The sequence below is a fragment of the Hypanus sabinus genome, chromosome 7, assembly GCF_030144855.1.
Source record: "Hypanus sabinus isolate sHypSab1 chromosome 7, sHypSab1.hap1, whole genome shotgun sequence".
Classification (NCBI taxonomy): Eukaryota; Metazoa; Chordata; class Chondrichthyes; order Myliobatiformes; family Dasyatidae; genus Hypanus; species Hypanus sabinus.
Genome location: NC_082712.1, coordinates 31,514,188 through 31,536,359, shown reverse-complemented (window position 1 = coordinate 31,536,359; position 22,172 = coordinate 31,514,188). Strand labels below are relative to the sequence as shown.

The window sequence follows — 22,172 nt, the reverse complement described above, 5'->3', positions numbered from 1 at the left end:
GCAGCCAGACAGACTGCAGCAGAAAGGAACTCTGGACAAATTGAGAAGGAAGCCCTGGGAATCATCTTTGCTGTGAAGAAATTCCACAAGATGCTTTATGGCAAATACTTCACTCTCCATACTGACATAAACCACTGTTGTCAATCTCTGGGTCTAAGAAAGACATCTTCCTTGCCCATAGTCACTTCTAAAATCAAGAGGGGAAGGAGCATTGGCCAAGGGTCTCAAAACATTTTTGCTGACGTATCGAATTACACCACATCCAACCCTTGAGGGGAAGTCACCACCTGAAGCGATTTTGGGAAGAAAACTGCAGAGTGTTGGCTGCAACGCTGCCACAGCATCCAATGTCCAAGACAGCAGATCTGCACTGTGGGTCATACAGTATTGCAATGGGCAAGACCCCTGGGTACCAGGTCAGATTAGCGAACAAGTGGGGAAGGTACTCTACAAAGTTATAGACGGACATTGCTGGCATCGCCACATCAACCAGTTGTGACCACGTGCTCCTGAAGGCACAACAAGTTCGTTAGGCAGATCAGTAAACACAGAGCTGGATCATCATCTCCTCCTGGAAAGGTTTAATTTACCTGACGGAACCAACCAACCAGCAGCAGCAGTGCAGACACAAGCAACACATGACATGAAAGGACAGTCGGCAGCCACTAAGAAGGATTGATCGCCGCCGTAAGCCAGTTGTTTCAATCCAAGTCCATCTCCAATTCAGATCCTGCAGGTAATCATCTTCAAGAGGGATGCATTACAATGAGCTGAAACAACCAATCCCAGGCTGACTTTCACTAATGGATCATTGGTATACCATTTAAATAGTCATGCCTTAGGATGTACAGTCAATTTTTAGTGAGGTCGAGACTTTGCAGATGTGTGGCTTCACTGAATAAAGGTGTACTTCAAGATCTTGTTTTGTCCTGTCTCCTGGCTTTGGATCTCATCAGTAGTTGTAAGCGAATTATAGAACAAGGCCTCTACAGTGAAACTTTTAAAAACATAATGCCCCTTTACACAATACAGGGGGCCTGAGACAGATGAGATAGGTATAATGGAAGGATGCGAAATGCACCCAACAACTAAGGGACAATTGCTTTACTAACTTCAAAATTTCAACAGCTGACAGCTTGGAATTTCAATAGACTTTTAACACATCTGTTGTGAATGGTGATTAATCTTGCAAGTATGGAATTCAAACATATACAGTTTACCAAATGGACAATATCCATAGTTGATAAGCCAATTCAGTGTGTGTAAAAAAAAAATGTTCCGACCTGGCTTAAGAAAAATGTAGGTGATAGGGGTCCATGCTGTTCTCTGTGCACAAGTAAAATAAAAAGAACGAGTGAGTTGTAAGAGTGTTATACGTGTTTTGGGCCCAGTTATTTAGTATTTTTAATATTATTGATGCCGATGACCCTGCCATCCCTCCATACCACTTAACGCCTTTATGTCTAGAAATTTGCTGTCTTCTCCTTAAGTACATTTGGCCTTCTGCGACAGAGAATCCACAGGTTCATCAATTGCGTCTGTTAAGAACCTTCTCCTTGTTTCAATCTTAAATACCTTACACTGTAATTTGAGATTGTGACCCCAGGTACAGACATTCCGCAGCTCAGGAAAACATCCCTTATACATCCTCACGTCCAGCCCAAATAACTCCAGAGAACATTCATATAGTTTCAGAAGACATCTTCTTTCATTCTTCTGCAACCTAGTAAATATATGCCTAGTCAACCCAATATTTGTTCATATGACAATTCCAGCACCCAAGGAATCAAAATGGTGAATCTGCTTCTCCCTCTCGCAAATATATTGTATACTTTCTTAGGAAGGAGACAAGAAATTCCAGGCAAGAAGCAGAAGTTTCTTCTTTTGTAATAAAGGCCAAGATATAATTTGCATTCAGACACCACGTTGATTGGTCTTATCTCAAACAATAATGAGGTGGCCTACACGGAAGAAGTCATCTCTCTGACACAGTGGTGTCAAGAAAACAACCTCTCCCTCAATGTCGCAAAAAGAAAGGAACTGGTTGTGGATTACAGGACGAATGGAGACGGGCTAACCCCTATTGTCATCAATGGATCTAGTATTGAGAGGGTAAACAGCTTCAAGTTCCTTGGCATCCACATCACCGAGGACCTCACGTGGTCTGTCCATACCAGCTGTGTGGTGAAAAAGGCACAAAAGTGCCTCTTTCACCTCAGACGGTTGAGGAAGTTTGGTACGGGCTCCAACATCCTAAGAACTTTCTACAGGGGCACAATTGAAAGCATCCTGACTGGCTGCATCACTGCCTGGTGTGGGAACTGTACCACCCTTAATCACAGTGGTGTGGACAGCCCAGCACATCTGCAGATGTGAACTTCCCATGATTCAGGACATTTACAAGGACAAGTGTGTAAAAAGGGCCCATAGGATCATTGGGGACCCAAGCCATCCCAACCACAATCTATTCCAGCTGCTACCATCCTGGAAGTAAAGTAAAGCGGTACCACAGCATAAAAGCCAGGACCAACAGGCTCCGGGACAGCTTCTTCCACCAGGCCATCAGACTGATGAACTCACACTGATTTGAGTGTACTCTATATTACATGGACTGTTCTATTTACTATAAATTACTATGATTGCACATTGAGATGGAAACATAACGTAAAGATTTTAACTCCCCATGTATGTGAAGGATGTAAGAAATAAAGTCAATTCAACTCAGTCTGTATATTTGCAGCACACAGAAAGGCTGGAGGAACTCAGCAGGCCAGGCAGCATCTATGGAAAAGAGTACAGTCAACATTTCGGGCTGAGACTCTCCATCTGGACTGGAGATAAAAAGGATGAGGAGTCAGTTAGAAGGTGGGGTGGGAGGAGAAGGAACACTGGGTGAAGCCGGTATTGAGGTGGGGTGAAGTAAAGAGATGGAAAGTTGATTGGTGAAAGAGATGAATGCTGGAGAAGGGAGACAGTCCTATATCTCTTTCACCAATCAACTTCCCAGCTCTCTACTTCACACCTCCCCTTCCCAGTTTCACCTTGCATTTCTCCTTCCCCACTTCTAATTCTGACTCTTCATTCTTTCTCCCCCTCCAGTCCAAATGAAGGTTCTCAGTCCAAAACGTTGACTATACTCTTTTCCATATATGTTACCTGGCCTGCTGAGCTCCTCCAGCATTTTGCGTATATTGCTCGGATTTCCAGCATCTGCAGATTTTCTTTTGTTTGTGATTGGACTTAAAGAAGGTGGTGTTTCTCCCGATCGCTTTTTATCAGTTGTCCATTGCTATTCACAACTAGACGCAGAGCCTTGATCTGATCTATTGGTAGCAAGGTTATATAGCTGCTTCATGGCTTACTGCTTATTCTATTCATAAGGCATTAATTCTTGGTGTTATTTCTTGTCAGCTCAAGTATTGTGACTGATATGTCAGGTGATCTATTTTAATACATCTGAAAGAGTACGGCCCCTCATACCAGATGGACTTGATCTGAACCTACACTATTTGTCAAGGTGGCAATGCCGCACCGTACAATGGTACACATAAAATGCAGAACACTGTAGATGCTAGAAATCTGAAATAAGAACATTCTGGAATTTACTCAGAGGGTTAAGACTTTCAAGTCAATGAAGCACTATCAATATACGCTCTGCTTCATTCTTCTCAGATGTTACAATGGAATGCAGCCTCACTGTGACAACAAAACTTTTTTAGAAGGAACATGGAATAGGTTGTTACACCCAAACTGGCTACTGCTCAAATCATCTTACACAGGTAGCTTCACTAAGATCCCTTCTACTATATGATATCTTTGTTTGAATATCCTCGGGTAAGTCAGTGATACCATTTCTAAATTATGTGAGGGCAACAGTCAATTAGGTTATCTTGATATTTATGAGCAACGTCTATGGGTTCACATGGAAATATCTGTATTTTGCTGAAAATCAAATGAATCATAGACTTTTCAGATGAAAAGGTGGCACCTCAGAAATTATCTCTGTGACAGATAATAAAAGGAAGAAAATAATGTGAAATACTACTTTTTGGGGTATAACTTAATATCTCAATACATGTAAAATGCTAAATACATATTTATATAATTTCATGCTAAAAGGTATCCAATACCGATATAAAAATCTGAAAAACATATTTCAGCAAGAATGTCATTGACTTACCTGGGGATATTGGAACAAAGTTATCATAGAGTAGAAGGAAACTTAGTGTTGCTACCTGTGTAAGATGATTTGGGCAGTGGCCATTTTACGGGGAGCTACCAGTTCATGTTTCTTCTAAAAGATCTGCATACAAGTGGCCTCAAATATACAAGCCATAAACTTCCTGTGAAGTGCTCACTAATAATTTCCCAACTCTGCCCCAGTATTGAATTCCACATGGAGTCCAGTGTTGAAGAACCAATTTCCTATCGTTCCCTCAGGAATTTGCTCTCTCACCCTGTTTAATTAATACTCCACAATTTCATTACCTTAATAGAGAAAATTCTAGGAAAGATGGCTAAGTATTAGGAAATTTACATTTTATTTGGTATTAATTGAGTTCACTTTTTTTGCATTGAGTATTTTGAAGTGTTTTCAATTTTTTTAATATTTCATATTGAGCAAAGTTTTACATGGTGTTTTTATGCTGAATGTTTTTGAATGCCAGATACAGTTCAGCTTTGACACCTGGTAAACTCATGGAAATGGGTTGGTCAAAATCTTCTTCAGCTGTTCAGTAATTAGAGTTGTTTAAACCCACAATATGACGTAATTTAGACCATAAGACCAAAACGTAGGAGCAGAATTAGGCCATTAAGCCCATCGAGTCTGCTCTGCCATTCCATCACAGCTGATTTATTTTTCCCTCTCAACCCCATTCTCCTGCCTTCTCCCTGTAATCTTTGATGCCATTACTAATCAAGAACCTGTCAACCTCTGTTTTAAGTACACCCAAAGACCTGGCCTCCACAATCTTCTACTGCAATGAATTTCACAGATTTATCAACCTTTGGCTAAAGAACTGCCTCCTCACCTCTGTTCTAAAGGGATGCTCTCCTTTTCTCAGGCAGTACCCTCTAATCCTAGCCTCTTCCACTATAGGAAACATCCTCTCCAAACCTACTATCTAGACCTGTCAATATTCAATAGGTTTCAATGAGATGCCCGCTCATTTGTCTAAACTCCACTGAGTACAGACCTAGATTGTGATTTCTGGGATCATTCTCATAAACTTCCTCTGAGCCAGCACTGAAGAGGGTTCACAGGAAGCTCATGAGAATATATATAACTATATCTCAACACTCCAATGTCTTACAATGCACAGATGATAGTGCACAAGGCATCACTGACCAGGTGAAGCAGCTTTAATAAAGAAACTACCACTTGAAGATTTGATAAAGATAATTGGAGACTTAACATGTAGGTGTGCACTTCATGTTAAGCCAGAAAATTAAAGGCCATCGATAGTTTTACGCCACGACAAACTGAACTCAGTGTTGTATTCCAACAGCAGTCTCATCACTAAACTATGTCACAAAATAAATTTAATATCCATTACAGATGAGTGGTTGAGCTTTGCCTTCGCTTGTGTAAAGAATGGATAATTACTAACAATATTTTCATCAACAGAAAAAATGAACACATCGAACACCAGCAGAATAAACTGCTGCATTCAGCCTTTCAAAACAGTCAAAAAACCCCATTCTCTGCATTTCATTGCATTTTAAGGCTCAGTTCAGTTTCAACAACTGAACACGACTCAAAACACTGGAACGTCTCAATGATCCAACCTTTGCATTTAGTTTGCTCTAGCTACTTCTTTTCACCCTACTTCACTGCATCATCAACACTAAAGTTATTATATCAAAACTTTACCTTTTGATTTGGAGGTGCATCAGTCTCATCACCATCCTCTTGCTGACCATACACTGGACCCCCGAGGAGCTTTAACCGTTTCTCACACTGCTTCTTGGCAACGGTGAGCTGGTTGATGTACCTTTTCATATTGCGAGCACGCAGCAGATCTGCCTTCATGGCAGCAGATTCTTTCCCTTTGCTATCTATGTTGGACATTGAAAAGGAGGAATATGGTGACGGGGGTGATCCATATGAAAAAAATATCACTCATCACAATCAGTTTAAACAAGACTTTTTGAAACAATGAACAGCAAAAGCTTCCATATCCTTTTCCTGCTACAAATCAAGTACAAAGCATATGGTCATGGAGAGATATGGCATGGATTGACAGTCAACTACACAATCCTGATGAGGAGTCTTGGGCCAAAATTTCAACTGCTCATTCCCCTCCATAGATGCTGCCTTACCTGCTGAGTTCCTCCAGCATTTTGTGTGTGTTGCTCACAATTACATATTTATATTGATTCTACAATAACCTTAATTATTATCATTCCTACATTGTCATCAACCATCCCCAGATTCTACCACACACCTGCACCAGAGGGGCAAGCTGCAGTGAGTGAACAATTAATGAATCACCCCTACAGTCTGTTATCATTTTACTGCAGTGACAAAAGATGAAAACTTTTCTTGATTCATCTCCCTTCAATGTCAACCTCAGCCTTGTGCCTTTCACTCTTGGAATATAACCAAAGAACAAAGAACACTCGCCCTTGCCCAGCATTTCCAAATGTACTTCAAACACTAGTATAACACAGACTTGTTTTTTCAACATCTGCTTGTTGCCTTGGCAATGACAGTCACATTATTCATGCTTATGCTAGTTTTGAAGGACGAAGAGTAGCAGTCACATGGCATAGAACAGTAATTTAAACAAAGAGTGAAATTGTAGTTGTTCATTATTTTATTAATCGAATCTAAATTCTATGGTAACATTGAACGAACAGGTTGTCCAATTATCATGTTGTCATTTCAAGTTGTTTATTGTCATTTAACTATGTACATGTATACCGTCAAACGAGACAATGCAGGGTGTAAAGCGCTGTAGTATAACACACATGTAACACAGAATAACATAGGAAAGCAAGAATTAAATCTACAGATGAATTACACAATAAACAAAGTGCATAAACTGAATATCGTAGGGTATAGTACAAATGATCAGGTGACATTTCAAATACAATGCGCCAGGTAATTCAGAAACCAAATGCCCTAAGGGAAGAAGCTGTGCCCCATCATGACCGTTCTTGTTGGAGCCTCCTGCCTGATGGTAGAATGTCAAAGAGGATGCTGGATGGATGGGTGGGATCCTTAATAATAGTAAGTGCTCTGCATATGCATCACTCCTGTTAAATGTCCCTGATGGTTGGTACAGAGACTCCTATGATACTCTCGGCCATTCCAACAGTCCTTTGTAGGGCCTTTTGGTCCAATGCTCAGCTGCTCCCATACCAGCTGGGGATGCAACTTGTCAGGACACTATCAATGGTGCTCCTGTAAAGTTCAGTTGGGGGCGGGGGGGGAACCTCACTTGCCTCAGTCTCCTCAGGAAGTGGAGGCACTGTTATGCCTTCTTATTCAGGGAGGTCCATGATGTGAACTCCCAGGTAGCTGGTGTAATTAACTCTCTCTATGGAGGAGCAATGTATGCTCAGAGGGGGATGGTTCATCTGCACCTTAGGAAAGTCCACAATCATTTCCTTGGTCTAGGTGTCCTGGTAGAATGATTTGGGCATCCTGGCAGACACATCACTATCAACATTCAGACAATGCACAGAAGTGATTTGGAAGGCTAATAGAATGTTGGCTATATAGTGCACTCAGCGGAGTTTAAGTCTAGAGACGTTCTTCTTAAGAACACAGAACATAGAAATCTACAGCACATTACAGGCTGTTTGGCTCATTATGTTGTGCCGACCATGTAACCTACTCTAGAAACTGCCTGGCATTTCCCTAGTGCATAGCCCTCTATTCTTCTAAGCTCCATGTACCCATCTAAGAGGCTCTTAAAAGACGCTATTGTATCCACTTCCACTACCGCTGCCATCAGTGCATTCCACACACCCACCACCCTGTGTGAAAAACTTACCCCTGAGGTCCCGTCAGTACCTATTTCCAAACACCTTTAAACCCCGCCCCCTCATGTTAGCCATTTCACCCCTGGAAAAAAGCTTCTGGCTATCCACGCAATCAATCCCCTTCACCATCTTATACACCTCCATCAGGTCACCTCTCAACCTCCGTCGCTCCAAGGAGAAAAGGCCAAGTTCACTCAACTTATTCTCATAAGGCATGCTCTCCAATCCAAGCATCATCCTTGTAAACCTCCTCTGCACCCTTTCTATGGTTTCCACATCATTCTTGTAGTGAGGCGACCATTACCTCACAGCTCTTGAACTCACTCCCACAGTTGACGAATGCAAGCTGTATAATATGCTTGTGAGGCCACACCTTGAGTACTGTGGACAATTTTGGTCTCCATAACAGTTTGACTGAAAACCAGTGTATTATGCCTAAACAATGAGACTACAATGGGATGAGGGAGGTTTTGGCCAGCAAAGACTCGGAACACAGGTTACATGGTGTGACAGTTGAGGAACAGTGTAAGACTTTCAAAGAGATTTTTCACAGTGCTCAACAAAAGTATTCCAGTTAAGAGCAAGGACAGTAAGGGTGGGGAGAGTCAGCCTTGGATAACTAAGGAAAGAAAAGAAGGCGTCAAATTAAAAGCTCATGCATATAAAGTCGCCAAGAGTAGTGAGATCGGGAAAATTTTAAAAAGCAACTAAGTACCACTAAGTGAACAATAAAGAAAGGGAAGCTAAATTATGAAAATAAACTAGCACAAAATATAAAAACTGATAAGTAAAAGTTTTTATAATTATTTAAAGTGGAAAAGGTCCCTTGGAAGACGAGAAGGGGGAATTGATATTGGGTAATGAAGAAATGGCAAAGGCTTTGAATAACCATTTTGTGTCGGTCTTCACAGTGGAGGACACATCTAACATGCCAAAGAAAGATGTTATGGATGCGATGGGAGGCAAGGACCTCAATACAATAGCTATCACTGAAGAGGTAGCGCTGACCAAACTTGTGGGCCTGAAGATATTGGTAAGTTCTCTGGTCCTGATGGAATGCATCCCAGGGTACTGAAAGAAATGGCAGAAGAGGTTTTGGTTATAATTTACCAAAATTCTCTGGACTCTGGGCAGATTGGAAGATGGCAAATGTCACACCACTGTTCAAAAAAGGATGTAGGCAAAAGGCAGGCAACTATAGGCCAGTTAGTTTAACATCTGTAGCTAGGAAAATGCTTGAAGCTATCACTAAAGAAGAAATACCAAGGCATCTGGAAAGAAATGGATCTTTCAGGCAGATACAACATGGATTCAGCAAAGGCAGGTCCTGTTTGACAAACTTACTGGAGTTCTTTGAGAATATAATGAGTGTAGTGGGTAGAGGGGAACAGATGGACATTATTTACTTGGATATCCAGAGGGCATTCGATAAGGTGTCACATAAAAGACTTATTCATAAGATAAGAATGCATAGAATTGGGGGTGATGTATTAGCATGGATAGAGAATTGGTAAACTAACAGAAAGGAGAAAGTTGGGATACATGGGTCTTATTCTGGTTGGCAGTGAAAAGTGTATTGCAGGGGTCGGTGCTGGACCCGCAACAGTTCACGATATATAGGTGTCCTCCCCTTTACAAAGGTAGAGCATTCCTATGAAACCTTACTTAAGCAGAAATGGCATAAAGCAAAGAACAATTAATTTATATGGGAAAAATTTTCATAAAAGCGAAAATCCTCTTTGTAATGTGAAAACAGGTTACTCATGTAGGTCTTTTGTAAAAGTGAAGTGGCGTAAAGCAAACATTTGTAAAGCGGGGGGACACCTGTACATTAACAATCTGGAAGAGGGGACCGAGTCTAGTGTATCCAAGTTTGCTGATGATGCTAAACTTGAGTGGGAAAGCAAATTGTGCAGAAGATATGGAGAGTCTGTAGAGAGAGGCCACACCTGGAGTACTGTGTGCAGTTCTGGTCTGCTTACTTGGGTAAGGATATACTGGCTTTGGAGGCAGTGTAGAGGATGTTCACCAGTTTGATTCCAGAGATGAGGGGCTTAGACTGTGGGGAGAGATTGAGTCATCTGGGACTGTACTCAATGGAATTCAGAAGAATGAGAGAGATCTTATTGAAACATATAAAATTATGAAAGAGATGGGTGAGATAGAGGCAGGAAAGTTGTTTCCATTGGTAGGCGAGACTAGAACTAGGGGACATAGTCTCAAGATTCAGGGGAATAGATTTCAGATGGAGATGAGGAGGAACTGCTTTTCCCAGAGAGTGGTGAATCCATGGAATTTTCTGTCTAATGAAGCAGTGGATGCCACTTTAATAAATATATTTAAGACAAGGTTGGATAGATTTTTGCATAGTAGGGGAATTAAGGGTTTTGGGGAAAAGGCAGGCAGATGGAGAGGAGTCCAGCCATGATCTTATTGAATGGTGGAGCAGGCTCGACGGGCCAAATGGCCTACTCCTGCTCTCATATTTATGTTCTTGTAAGAGAGTTCAGAGAAGGGAGACGAGACTCATCCCAGGTCTGCAGGATGTGAGCTATGAAGAAGGACTGAAAGAATTAAATCTTTTTAGCCTAAGTAGATGTACAATGAGAGGAGACATGATAGAAATGTTCAAAATCATTAAGAGTATTAGTAGGCTGATGCCAGCTACTACTTCAAAATGAATCCATTGACAAGAACACAAGATCATAGGTGAAGACTGATTAAAGAGAAATTTCAGACGAACATCAGAAAGCATTTCTTTACACAGCAAGTTGTGGACAAATGGAATGCACTACCTAGTTGTGTAGTTCAGAGCAGTACCTTAGAGACTTTCAAATCTGAACTCAATGGTTATTTTAACACCACTATGAACAGGAATTCGGCAAGCTTTGTTGGGCCAAATGGCCCATTTTTCTCAAAATCTTTCTAATGTTCTCCAAGTTCGGGCTTAGGCTGTTCTCACACCAGTCCATCAGCTGCTTCACTTCCTTTTGTTTTCTAACATAGATAAAATGGCTGTAATTCAAAAATACTGCAAAAATACTACAAAAATATGGCCAAGTGTCTTCTGATGTCTATAAAAAGGTAATTTATAAAATGTCCAATGTGTCATTTGTTTAAAGCCACAGAGAACTGATTCACCATTGTGATTTGCAACCAAGGTGCTCCAGCAGATCTGTAGATTAAATGATTGTAATGGTAAGAGTTGAAATTCTGTAAATCTAAACAAAATCTTTATAGTTGTACAAAAATTCAAAGAATTACTAGCCTCCAGAACACAGAGCTACGGAAATGGCATAAAATTAAATTACTATGTTCTGAGGGGCACCAGTCATTTGATCCCCTCAAAAGAACCATACATTGTCGCTGCTTCTACAATTGCAATTAGGAGAGGCTCTGGAGCAGATCTCAGTATATTGGCAAAATATTGTCTGCTCCACCATTTCCCTCTCAACCCCCTTCTCACTGTAACCTTTCACTCCCCAATTTATCAAGAATCCATCAAACTCCACCTTAAATACTACCAATAATCTGGTCTCTACAGCCACCTGTGGCAATGAGTTCCACAGATTCACTACCCTCTGGTGAAAAATTCCTCCTCATTCTTCTAAATGGATGTCTCTCTAATCTGAGGCCATGCCCTCTGGTCTTAGCCTACATCCACACTAGACCAGATGATTTTGAAAACGCAGGTTCACGTAAAAACGATAGGCGTCCACATCAAGTGTTTTTGAAAATACCTCCGTCCACATTAAAACGGGTATTTGGGCAAATCTCCTACTGGGCATGTGCAAGACACATCTACAGAAAACAAGCGACATGCTTAGTGTCGAATCTCGCAGTGAAAATGCGCGTTTGTGCAGGAAATTGCCAAATGACAGACAGCTGTTGGCTCTCGCGCAGGAGGACTTAAAACTAAAAAAAAAACAAATACTGGAGTGCATGGAGGCAACCAACAGGGAGTTCACGGACAGTATGACCAGCTGATGACAAACATTGAAAAATAAAGCACCTTGTTAAATGTATAAAACATGTCTGCATCAGTGTTATCTTGTATGTCCATGCAATGTTACATTAGGCTGTACACATCTATTGTCAGAGAAGTACTTGCATAAATAGGTAAACCATCTTCATACAAACAAGGACAGAAAACAGGGCAAAGTGAGTATACTTATTTATTCAGTAAGTATGGATCAAAGTATTTGGTGGGTACATTTCTAACTCTTTTGGCTTCAATCTCTTTGCCGTCTGTTCAGGTTGTGAGAGGGGTTGCATTCAGGAAAACAATGAAATGCCGCCATCTGTTCCGGCACGTCATGACAGCGTTTCTAGAAATCACTGGTTACCCCGTCCACATTACTCTTGCCCAAACGACATTTTCAAAGTTACACACTCTGGAGGGCGTTTTAGAAAAGCTCAGTTTTCGGGGGAGGAAAACACCGTTTCAGTGTGGACTGAGGGTCAAAATGAAGGAAAAAAGCTTCGGTTACAGATTTATGCAGCCTAGTGTGGACACCACCAGTATAGGAAACATCCTGTCGACATCTATTCTATCTAGGCCTTTCAAAATTTGATAGGTTTCGATGAGATCCTCCCCTCATTCTTCTAAATTTTACAAAGTACTGGCCCAGCTTTTCATTCCCAGAATCACTTTCATGGCCCTCCTTTGAACCCTCCCTAATGTAAGTACACCCTTGCCTAGATAAGGAGCCCAATGTTGCTCACAATACTTCAAGTCAGACTCACCGGTGCCATAGAAAGCCTCAGCATTACATCGTTGCTTTTATATACTAGTCCTCTCAAAATGAATGCTAACATTGCATTTGCCTTCCTCACCACTGACTGAATTTGCAAATTAACCTTTAGAACTCCTGCACAAGAGCTCTCAAGTCCTTTTGTGCCTCAGATTTTCAAATTTTCTCCGTTTAGAAAATAGTCTACATTTTTATTACTTCAACCAAAGTGTATTACCATACACTTCCTGACACCGTATTCCATCTGCCACTTGTTTGCCTATTCTCCTAATCTCTGTAAATCCTACTAAGCCTCCTTGCTTCCTCAGCACTACCTGCCCCTCCACCTATCTTCGCATCAACCGCAAGTTTGTCACAAAGCCATCAATTCAGTCTTCCAAATTACTGACATACTGCGTTAAACAAAAATAGCAGTCCCAACAATGACTCCTCTAGAATACCAAGTCACCAGCAGCCAATCAGAAAAAGCTCCCTTTATTCCTAGTCTAGAAGAGTTTATTAATCCCTGAATATTTTGCCTTTCCAGATGAAGGAATTATCACAAACTGAACATCTACGATTTGAGAAAGAACTGAGGTCCACTGATTGGTCAGACAGTGATAAGGGTTTATCTCTATTTGCATACTTATTCTTGCATAGCCAAGCACTATGAGCAGAACCCCCATGGACAGAGAAGTTAAGTTAACGGATAAGAAATTAGGGAGGTGAATAAGACATGGACGTTCTTGTGTACTTGTCAATGGCACTTAGCATGCAGGTCTAATAGACTATTAAGGCAAGGGGTAGGTTGAATGGCTTGATAAGAGGAGAGCAGAGCATCTGGCTAGAGCTACGTAGGACATTGATAAAGCCACATCTTGAATATTGTGTGCAGCTTCAGTGTCCTTGTCTGAGGAAAGAAATTCTTAATCCAGAGGGTATGCAGTGCAGTGATGATTCAGCAGGACAGACATATGAAGAGACATTCCATCAATCTGATTTATATTTATTAGTATTTAGTAGAATGTGATGGAAAGCAACAAAATTGTAACAGAATTGGACAGATCAGAAGCAGGATGTATGTTGGGAACCCAGGAATACATGTCATCATCTAAGGAGAGGGAGTAAGCTATTGAAGACTGAAATCAGAAAAAACAATGCCAGGCTGATGATTCCCTGTAATTTTCTAAATCGGAGAGCAGTTTGAGCCAAATCATAAACTGTATATTCTTGATGAATTAGATATTGTTTTAAGGGCTGATGTGTAATGGGCTACATGGAGAAAGCAGAAACAGTGCGCTGTATTTGTGTGATCAGCAATAATCATACTGAATGGTGGAAAAATTCTGTCCTATTTTCTGTTTCTACATCTCTATCCCAACTTGCTGATTTGGAGCAACTAAGAGACCTAAAGGCCATCACAATGAATTACTATCATAACAACCACAATCGCCAATAGTTTTAACTAATATGTGCAATCCAGAAGACTTTCGGGAAGCATTTAATATACAGCAAGTTGTCTCCTTTATTGATCAAAAAACAGAGAAACAAATTCTTCCTTTAACAATAGATCACACTAGGAACATTTACAATACAGGGCTTCCAGCCTTAACAGGTTTTTCCATTGACTGATAATGAGGCAATTGTAGAAAATTAAAATGGTCTCCAATGGTACAATTATATATCTCCTTGGTTAGGTCAAATGCATTATTGCAATCCCAAAATTCTATATTAACAAAGGTGTGCTGAAAGAAGTGCTAATACAAGGATGATGCTAGAGAAAATAACTGCCCCTGCTGGGGCAATTATCATTTTTGCAAATATATGGAAATTAAGAAATATACTGTGCATGAAAGACATGTTGAAATAGTAAAGTTAAAATAGAAAAGATAATAAACATTGCTTATGGACCCATTGTGGGGCCAAACAGTTTGTTTCTCTGCTGTAAAATTCAATGCAAATATGCTGTGCTTCCATATAAATATCATACACTCTGGTTTTCTGGAAAATATATATAATTAATCTGCTTTCAGTATACTTGCTTGGCACTTTAATTTGAGTCAAAGAAAATGATATAAAATTGTTTGGTAAACAGCATATTTTAACACTGCCCACTTATATCAGCTGTCCAGACTACATTAAAAAGAACAATCATTATATTAGAATGAGGAAAAATTCAATAAATGGAGATATCCAAGTGCTCAATTTTCAACTGAATTAGCATACTTTGAATTGCAGTGTGTGACACAGAAAATGGTGCATCAGTAAGCAAGCTGTCACTTCAAGTTAGAAAACAGAAATGTGCTGCACTGTGGAGAAGCTGATATAAAATGACTTCCTCCAGTAATGAAGGATGATGCCAGACAACAGCAGCTGATATGATAGTGCACCAGCCACAGGACTTGGAACTTCAACAGAAACATTCTAAAATACTTCATTATTTGGGTCCAGGCCCAAGCAAAAGGTGAAAAGTTAGGTTTCAAAACAGAAAGATTGTGGAACAAATTGAACACACCATTTGGCAGTGTTGAAACGTAATTATTTCCTCATCCCAATCCTACAACAAAAGAAGTGAGAAGATGGGAAAAATTTAATATAGAATTGAGTGGAGAATTAAGCGAGCTTTTGGCCTAAGGAAAGCTACAATGTTTGGAAGGAATACAGCTGCAGATAGATCAGTAAATGTGGATTTATTAATGGACAGAGACCACAAGGTTCCATCGATTTGCAACAGGCATCTACCCTACTAGCTCAAATGAGCAGTGGAAACAAGTCTTGCATCTTTCACAGTCCCAGGACATTTCAAAATGCCTTCAGCCAATTAACTATTTCTGAAGCAGAATCATTATTCTGTTTGTCAGAAATAGGGCAGTCAGCTTGGTAGAGCAAGGTGCTGAAAGAGTAGAAATATTTATTTTTGAAATGTTGGATGAGGAATAAATATTTAAAACAATACCAAGGAAAATACTTTGCCCTTTTTCAAAATGGATTATATGTCCACCTCAGAGAACAAAGCTTTTGTCTGATATGAAATTCAGAATATCATATTTTGCAATTGTTGCAATAGGAGGCTACAGAACCCACATTTCAGAGAAACATAGAAAATAGGTGCAGGAGTAGGCCATTCAGCCGTTCGAGCCTGCACTGTCATTCAGTATGATCATGGCTGATCATCCAACTCAGAACCCTGTACCTGCTTTCTCTCCATACCCCCATATCTAACTTCCTCTTAAATTTCACTGCCTATCCAATGTTTGCCATGAGGGCTACTCCTTAAGGAATAGCATTAATGTGTCAAATTAGGTGCCTGTTGGACTGCAAGAGTTGCATCTAAGACCTTCACAAGTACTAATATTGGAGACATGCCATGCATATGGGTTAAACATCTCGATGTGTAAGAGGGTACAGGACCTTTGTGGCTACATTCCATGGGCAATTTTAGAGATCACAGATGCTAGAAACTCCGGCAAAATACAGAAAAAGCAGGACCAAGTGCCTGCCCAGTTTTTGATAGGAGAACAGGCTCATGCCAATGCCGTATTGTCAAAATGCCAGCTTTGGCAGAAAGTGCAGCGTCTTGTTGGAAGACGCATCTGCAGCACCCAACAGAGGAAAAAAAACACAATATAAGAGTCAAAACCCAGGATAGTTACAGTGACAGGAATAGCAAATATGAGGAATATATCATATTTATGAAAAATATGGTTCATAAGCATGAAACAGATAAATAAATTACATGGAAATCCATGCACATAATGAAATAACCAAAGAAATGTCTTTAGGAACAACAATTCAGAACTTGGCTTATCCTGTATAATGAGATCACAACGGTAAAACACTTCTAAATGTAACAGTGAAATTAATTGGTGTGCTTTTCTTGCCCAATATACCCAATTCTGCAATAATCTAGACTCACCTCTATATTAGCAGAATAATGCTACCATGGCAATGATTCAATGCTATTTGCATCAATTTACAGCATTAATATTCAATCACACGAAGCAAGCTATTTGTGCACTCTTGTTTATAACATCTCTGGATTTTTCAAGACAGCGGAGGGATAGACATCCCATATTATACAAGTCTGCAATCACGGCACAAATGATTCAGTTAAATAAAAGCTGTAAATAACATACTTCAGAAAGCCACCACAAATAGTAACAGAAAGCTGATGGAAAATATTATAGAAAGGCTTGATGTTTTCACATCTTTGCTTGCATTTCTCAATCTCAAATTCAATACAAACCACTTTCTTAGTCATAATGAAAAGTGTGATTAAAAAGGTTGACATATTCTACCTAGTCAGGTTAAAAATAAATTTTAAATGACAGTGTATAGAATAAAATACAAAAGAAAATTCAGTTATCATCCATCTCCATACATGTTACATTTTGATTGCTCATTATAAGTTTTGCTTGCTTTCATCATTGTGATCCCAATTATAAATTAATCAATAAAGTTACATTCCTTTTTTTCATAATATTCAGATTCAGTTTATTGTCATTTAGAAACCAGAAATGCAATGCAGTTAAAAAATGAGACGTTCCTCAGAATGATATTACAAAAGCATATGACAAAACAGACTACACCAGAAAATCCACATAACGTTTGGCAATCCCCAATCCAGAGTCCGTTGAGTGCGTTTTAATATCACACTACCGTCTTAGCGCGTTCCCCGGAAAGGAACACCAAATCCACCAAACAAGACCAAAAACTAAAGCTACAAGACCTGCACAAAACCACATAGTTATAACATATAACATAGTTATAACATAGTTATAACAGTGCAAACAATAGCATAATTGATAAAAAAAAAGACCACGGGCACAGTAAAAATAGTCCAAAGATGTTAAAGGACTATGTTCAAAAGAAATCACCACACAGTTTCCACAAGTCCCCAGGGTCCTGACAGACTCGCTATCCCACGCCGGCGGCAGAAGGGAATACCCCTGCTATGGACTTCCACGGTGCTGCCCGACTCAGCCTCGTAGACGCAGCACACACCGAAAATTAACCTGACCACAGCGGACTCCAAGTCCGTTGAACCTCCGAGCCGACGACCATCCCCTCCGGCATAGCTTCTCCGAGTACCATCCTCTGCAGAGCGTATTAAGACAGCCCCGCCAACGGCCATCGGCAATGCGAACCCAAGGACTGGGGGCCTGTTCTTCCCAGCAGAGTCCCAGACCTCACAGCAGCAGCAGCAACAAAGAAGGTCTTCTTGGAGATTTCCCGATGTTCCTCTGTGCTTCCACATCCGTTTTCAATTGATTATGATCACGCACAGCATCCCACTTTACAAATAACAGATAATCACCTCCGGAGTGGCCGCTGCAAACTGCGTCACGCCGCCATCTTGGAAATATGCGCACTGAGTCATGATTCTATGTTCAAAAGATGTACACCTCTTTTTAAATTTGATACACACACCTATCGTAAAACCTAAGACTCTTGTTTAAGGCAACTTCAAAATGTACTCTCAATGAATGGATAAGGCAGTTAGCAAAATGTCCAAGGTTTATGGTGACCAGGAGAGAGGAAGGGAGATTCCTGTTGGTCAAAGATGAATTGGAAGAGAGGGATAAGCAAGTGCATAATCAGAACAATGAGCATGTTGAAATTGAGGCCATGAAAGAGTCCTGGGACCTCCATATATTGGAGTGGTTTGGGTTACATGATCTTTATTGAAAAATATGTTTTATTTCCCACTTAAAATAACCAGCCACATAGTGTAACTGTGATATTTTCCCATACTGTGACACCACCTGTATCGGTTGAGCTTTGCAGAGATCTATAGGAGCTACAACACAGTCATTTAGCTTTGAATGTCAGACTTCAGCTGTCGTGAAAGTCTTGACTGCTGCATGCCAGAAGCTGGCTACATTTACACCCCCTAAAGTTACAGTGCAAAAACAGCTTCTTCAGCCCACTGCGTTAATGCTGGTTGTTAACACTCTACACTCATTGGTCACTTAATTAAGTACACCTGCTCGTTAATGCAAATAACTAATCAGCCAATCATATCACAGTAACTCAATGCATAAAAACATGCAGACATGGTCAAGAGGTTCCGTTGTTGTTCAAACCAAACATCAGAATTTGGAAGAAATGTGACTCTGACCATGGAATGTGGGAGAAGTGACTTTGACCATGGAATGATTGTTGGTGCCAAATGAGTTGGTTTGATTATCTGTGAAACTGCTGATCTCCTGGGATTTTCATACAAGTCTTTAGAGTAGGGGTCCACTGACCCTTCAGTTAACGGTAGGGGTCTATGGCATAAAATAGTTGGGAACCCTACCTAGCTCTGGAGTTACACACAAAATGTTGGCGGAACTCAGCAGATCAGGCAACACCTATGAAAATAGGTAATCAGTTGGCATTTGGGGCCAAGTCTCTTCATGAGAACTGGAAAGAAAGAGGGAAGGCTCGAAAATAAAAAGGTGAGGGGAGGGGAAGAATGACAAGCTAGAAGGTGATAGATGAACCCAGCTAGGTGGGAAAGAGTTTATAAAATGGTGTGAAAAACAAAAATAAAAATCCAGTGAGTGGCAGTCCTGCGGACAAAAATGCCTTGTTAGTGAGAGAAAAGTCAGGGAGTAATGGCCAGGCAACTCAAATAACCACGTTATAACAGTGACGTGTAGAAGAACATCGCTGAATGCACAACACATCAAACTTTGAAGTGGATGGGCTACAGAAGATACACCAGATTCCACCCCTGTGCCACTTTAATAGGTACACTCCGTACCTAAAGTGACTACTGAGTGTATACTGATCCCAGTTTCCAGCACTCGGCCTGTGCCCCTCAGTGCCATGGCCCTTCAAGTGCTCACCCAAATATTTCTTAAATATTAGAGTACCTGCTTCTGCCAAGCCCTTGGGCAGTGTGTTCTAGATTTTAACTGCTTTCTGGGTGAAAAAGTTCTCACTGAAACCCCTTCTAAATCTCCTACAATTTTTATTAGCCCTCTGGCCTTAAGACATCTCTGCTAATGAGACACATTTCTCACTACCTACCATAAGTATGCCCCTCAACCTTTTAAATACTTCAGCTTTTTTTGCTACTGAACAAAGAATAGCATATCCAACACTTCATTGTTGAAGTGCTCCAGCCCAAGCAATAACCTGGTGAATCTTCTCTGCACCCCTTCCAGTACAATTACATCCTTCCTACAATGTGGTACACAAAACTACACCAAGACTCCAGCTGTGATCAAACCCTCAGTACCATAACCCACCTTCTTTTGAATTCTGTGGCCTGGTTTATGAAGGCAAGCATCTTAACCATCTTATCTATCTGCTGCCTTCAGTAATCCTTGGACATGTACACCTAGGTACTTCTGTTTCTCAGTAGTTCCTAAGATCCATCCATTCACTGGGTGTAACGTAGTCATCATTCCTCCTAAAATATATTACTTCATTTTCATTCAGATTTAAATTCCATAGGGCTGCTCTTTATCCATCTTGTCAACTGATCAATAGCAACTTTTACAATTTTGGGTGGGGTGGGATGTGGGGGGGGGGGGGAAGAAGAGACGCAAAAAGAACAAGAGTTGGAGTGACAAATATTTAGAAACCCATTTAGAATTTACTTTTCTCCATAAACCATTTTTAAAAAGAAAGTTATATACACATAGAATTTACACATTGATGTTTGTCATTGTTTGCATATACATATGCTTTTGTAGATTATATTATATTTTCCCTGTAAATGCCTGCAAAAAAGTATTTCAAGGTAGTATCTCATAACATATGTGTACTTTAATAATAAATTTACTTCAAACTTTGTTATAATTTTTTTTTTAAAGAGATACAAAGCGAAATTCAGCTTTTGTGCATCTCTTGGTATTATGCAGAGATTAATCAAAATCTATTATTGTTTTATTGGTGATGCAACAGTGCAGGTAGAAAATAATTAATACATAGGACCATAAAGGACTAAATAAGGAGGAATACGACCATTATCAAGAGTCATAATGGAAAGAATGCGCAAGAGACAGTGTAAATACTCATGGTGGCTATATGGTTGGAGGAGATTTGATGCAATCACTACATTGTAATAAAGTAACTGAAGTAATATTAGATGTTAAATCTATGTAACATCTGGTAAATACCCCCCTTTATTAGAACTGAGATGCTGAGAAATTACTTTAGAAGGAGGGTGGCAAATCTGTGGAATTTGTTGCCACGAGCAGCTGTGGAGGCCAAGTTATTAGCTGTATATAAGGCAGAGATAGATAGGTTCTTGATTAGCAAGGGCATCAAAGGGTATGGGATGAAAGCAGGGGAGTGGGGATGACTGGAAGAATTGGGTCAGACCATGATTGAATGGCAGAGGACTCGATGGGCCGAGTGGCCCACTTGTGCTCCTGTATCTTACACTTATTTCTCCCTGTACCTCTTGTTTTCCCTCAACCTTGTGGCACCTTTACCCCTTTTCTCTTTCTCCTCCCCAGCCCTCACAGCCTGCTCATTACCTTCATCTTCCTCCATCTGGTTCTTACTACCTTCCTTTTATTTCATGGTCTCCTGTTCTCTCCTATCAGATTCCTCCTTCTTCAGCCCTTTGCTTTTTCCACCTATCACCTCCCAGCATTTTACATCATTCCCCACTTTCCCCACTCACCTGGATTCACCTATCACCAGCTAACAAATACTCCTTCCCCGTACCTTTTATTCTGGCTCATGCCTGCTTTCTTTCCAGTCCTGATGAAGTACAAAGGGTCCTGAATGCCCTTGCAGACTAGTCAATGAACACAAGCATGGAGATACAGCAAGATGGTAAAGTGGCAAATAGTATGCTGGTCTTTATTGCAAGAGAGCTTGCAAACGTAAGAGACCACAGATGCTGGAATCTGCAACAACAACACAAGCTTCTGGAGGTACTCAGTACATCAGACAGCATCTATCGAGGGAAATGGACAACAGCCCAGATAAGAATTTCAACCCAAAAATTCAACTGCCCTCCACGGATGCTGTCTGTCCTCTGGCACCTTGCTTTGTTGCTTTATTGCAAGAGGTCTTGAGTAAAGGACTTAGTCTACTTTACTGTGATTATACCGGCCCTCGGTGAGACTAGACCAGGAATATTGTGTGCTGCTTTGGTATCCTTACCCAAGAAAGGGTACACCTGCTACAGAGGAAGGGCAGCAAATACTTATCACATGAATCACTGGAATGGTAGAAAGGTCCAGACTGAGCTGAATGGACATTTTCAGAGTTTAGAAGATTGCATTGGAACATGTGAGATTGATGAGATAGGTTGGGGATAGATGCTCCTATTTTCTCTTTCCATGTGGTCATCTAAGCAGAGAAGTAATTATTGAAATTAAATCAGTCATTACTCCCAAAAACACAGGCACCTGGATACGTATTAGAAGTGGCAACATGCCAGACTAGAATCACTTTATCTCCCAAGTCTGATTTTCTGATTATAACTTT

At 40.5% G+C, this 22,172-nt stretch overlaps 1 protein-coding gene across 5 annotated transcripts in view; it reads right to left on the bottom strand.

Moving 5' to 3' along the window:
• snx25 (sorting nexin 25) overlaps window positions 1–22,172 on the bottom strand; it is a 302,483-nt gene that overhangs the window by 104,243 nt on the left and 176,068 nt on the right. For all 5 annotated transcript variants that reach the window (XM_059974381.1, XM_059974379.1, XM_059974382.1 and 2 more), the window contains exon 8: window positions 5,876–6,060. In XM_059974381.1, coding sequence (XP_059830364.1) covers window positions 5,876–6,060 — 185 coding nt within the window. The remainder of the gene's footprint in view (window positions 1–5,875; window positions 6,061–22,172) is intronic.